The 1,446-nt window shown below is 38.7% G+C and overlaps 1 protein-coding gene across 1 annotated transcript in view; it reads right to left on the bottom strand.

Annotated features, from left to right (window-relative positions):
• The window catches only part of LOC103150310 (uncharacterized), a 12,936-nt gene that overhangs the window by 3,509 nt on the left and 7,981 nt on the right, over window positions 1-1,446 (bottom strand). The window contains exons 5-6 of the mRNA XM_007569874.2: window positions 515-809; window positions 198-352 (exon numbers count right to left, since the gene is read on the bottom strand). Coding sequence (XP_007569936.1) covers window positions 198-352; window positions 515-809 — 450 coding nt within the window. The remainder of the gene's footprint in view (window positions 1-197; window positions 353-514; window positions 810-1,446) is intronic.

Raw genomic sequence — 1,446 nt, 5'->3', positions numbered from 1 at the left:
TATATATATATGACCTTTATTATAAAGGTTAAATACTACATGTTACCATCATGAATCAAATTGCTAAAAGCAAATATAGACAACTTTTTTCTCAGTTCATTTCAGTTCAGTTTAACATTTAAAAAAATTACATCTACATGTTTAAAAAATATCAGACTCTCTCAAGATTGAACAACATGTTTCTAGAAACCTCTCACCGGTTGGGGCGCGGTACCCATAGACCTCCACTTCACAGAGAGTCAGAACCTGGTCTGAACCAGGTATTACGATAGTGACGTAACGTCCCTCCATGTGACCAGGAATATTTATTACTTGCGAGGTTCCACTTGGGATGGAGGAGATTATAGCAGCTCTGAAAGAGGAAAACTTTGCAAGTGATATATAGGATCTACTTGCAGTATTCTGACTAATTACTTAAGATGGAAAATGAGTTGTTAAAGACTAAATAAGAAATATACTAGCTGTCTCCCACAGGCCCTTCTGTCATACTGTAACACCTATAATAATCACTCACCGTGGGTTTTCAACACCATTGTTTTGTAGAGAGTTTCCGATGTGAATATTTGCTCCATTGATCCTTTCTTCACCGCAGTCTCCTCTGTTGGTGACGATGACCTGGGTGATGACATACGAGTCCAGCAGGTCCACTCTCCACCAGGGGTTGGACTCCCTTTCAGTGTGGGTGCAAGATCCTTTTCTAAGATTCGGATTTCGGTTTCCATCTATAGCTTTATAGGCATCCACAAAGCCACCCAACTCTCCTCTGTAGTGAGAAGACTCAGTGGCTTTGCCACGTAAAGCCAGATTTTCTGGGGGGAAACAAAGTTAAGAATAGTTTGATCTTATTTTTATTGCAATGCTAATTATTCTGTTAAGTTCTTGTAGAATTTATTTAGTAATTGAACGACTAAATATGTGTTATAGATTGATAATGTTAATTCCATCTTCTTCGATTGCAGGGGTATCAGCCAAAGTAAGAAGGCCCAGTCTTCCCTCTCCCCAGCCACTTCTTCAATGATTCAACCGGTAAATAGAGAGCCTCACTTTTTGACTGAGCTCTCTCTTCACCATGACAGACTGGTACAGCTCCCGCTTCACCAATCCGCCTGTTGATCTCCTGCTCCACTTTTCCCTCATTTGTGAACAAGATCCTGAGATACTTAACCCTTGTGTGATCTTAACCCTCCTGTTATGTTCACTTTTGAGGTAAAGCAATAATGTTCGCGGGTCAATTTGACCCAGGAAGTTCTATAGTGTCCTATAGTGTCAGAAACCAAAAAAATCCTCCAAATCTTTTTTGTGTCTGATTATTAACTCCTATACTAACCATTTCAATCAATATTTGTGCAATTATGTTTTTTTATTCCTCACAAATAAAGGATCAATGACGACAATTTACTCGGACATAAAAAATGTGATTTACATTTTTTTTATGGCCACTGAAAA

This window comes from Poecilia formosa, unplaced genomic scaffold, assembly GCF_000485575.1.
Source record: "Poecilia formosa unplaced genomic scaffold, Poecilia_formosa-5.1.2 Scaffold250, whole genome shotgun sequence".
NCBI lineage: Eukaryota > Metazoa > Chordata > Actinopteri > Cyprinodontiformes > Poeciliidae > Poecilia > Poecilia formosa.
Note: the sequence above shows the minus strand (reverse complement) of the source record. Positions and strands in the feature narration are given on the sequence as shown.